At 62.3% G+C, this 756-nt stretch overlaps 1 protein-coding gene across 1 annotated transcript in view; it reads right to left on the bottom strand.

Annotated features, from left to right (window-relative positions):
- LOC104499389 (atrial natriuretic peptide receptor 1-like) overlaps positions 1–674 on the bottom strand; it is a gene marked incomplete at both ends in the record, with an annotated part of 1,277 nt that extends 603 nt beyond the window's left edge. Inside the window, one exon of the mRNA XM_010142890.1 lies at positions 429–674. Within this exon, the coding sequence (XP_010141192.1) occupies positions 429–674 (246 nt within the window). The remainder of the gene's footprint in view (positions 1–428) is intronic.
- Between the last annotated feature and the right edge of the window lie 82 nt (positions 675–756).

Genomic DNA, 756 nt, shown 5'->3' on the forward strand with positions numbered 1-756 from the left:
CCCCCCATCACAGAAGGTTCAAGCACCCACCAGCACGGCCAAAAACCCATCAGCTCATCCAATGAGCCATCAGCAAGTCCAAGGACCCATCACAGCAGGTCCAAGCACTCATCAGCAGGTTCAAGCAACCACCAGCAAGTCCAGCCACCCATCACAGCAGGTCCAAGCACCCATCACAGCAGGTCCAAGCACCCATCAGCTCATCCAATGCACCATCAGCAAGTCCAACATAACCCATCAGCAAGTCCAAGGACCCATCACAGCAGGTCCAAGCACTCATCAGCAGGTTCAAGCAACCACCAGCAAGTAAGCACCCATCAGCAAGACCAACAACCCACCAGCTCACACAACGACCCATCAGCAGGTCCAACCACCCATGACAGCAGGTCCAAGGGTCCATCAGCAAGGCCCAGCACCCATCAGCTGGCCCAACCCCCCAACGACAGGTCCCTGGCGCCATCACCCCAGCCCTCCCGCTCACCTTTGGGGCTCAGGTCCAGCCCCTCCACGTAGAAGACGCCGTTGCGCAGGGCGATCTCTTGCAGGATGATGCCGAAGCTGTAGACGTCGCCCTTCTGCGTGCCGCGGGCCGGCGGTGACTCCATCCGCAGCAGCTCGGGCGCCGTCCACAGCTTCTCTGTGGCACCGGGGAGGGGGTTCAGGCCGGGCGGGGGCTGCCCCGGGGGTTGGGGGGTGAGGGTAGGGCAAGGGGCTCACTGGCGAAGAGCGCGTGGGAGTCCTCACTGTCGGGGTCCG

Source organism: Buceros rhinoceros, unplaced genomic scaffold, assembly GCF_000710305.1.
Source record: "Buceros rhinoceros silvestris isolate BGI_N320 unplaced genomic scaffold, ASM71030v1 scaffold28770, whole genome shotgun sequence".
Classification (NCBI taxonomy): Eukaryota; Metazoa; Chordata; class Aves; order Bucerotiformes; family Bucerotidae; genus Buceros; species Buceros rhinoceros.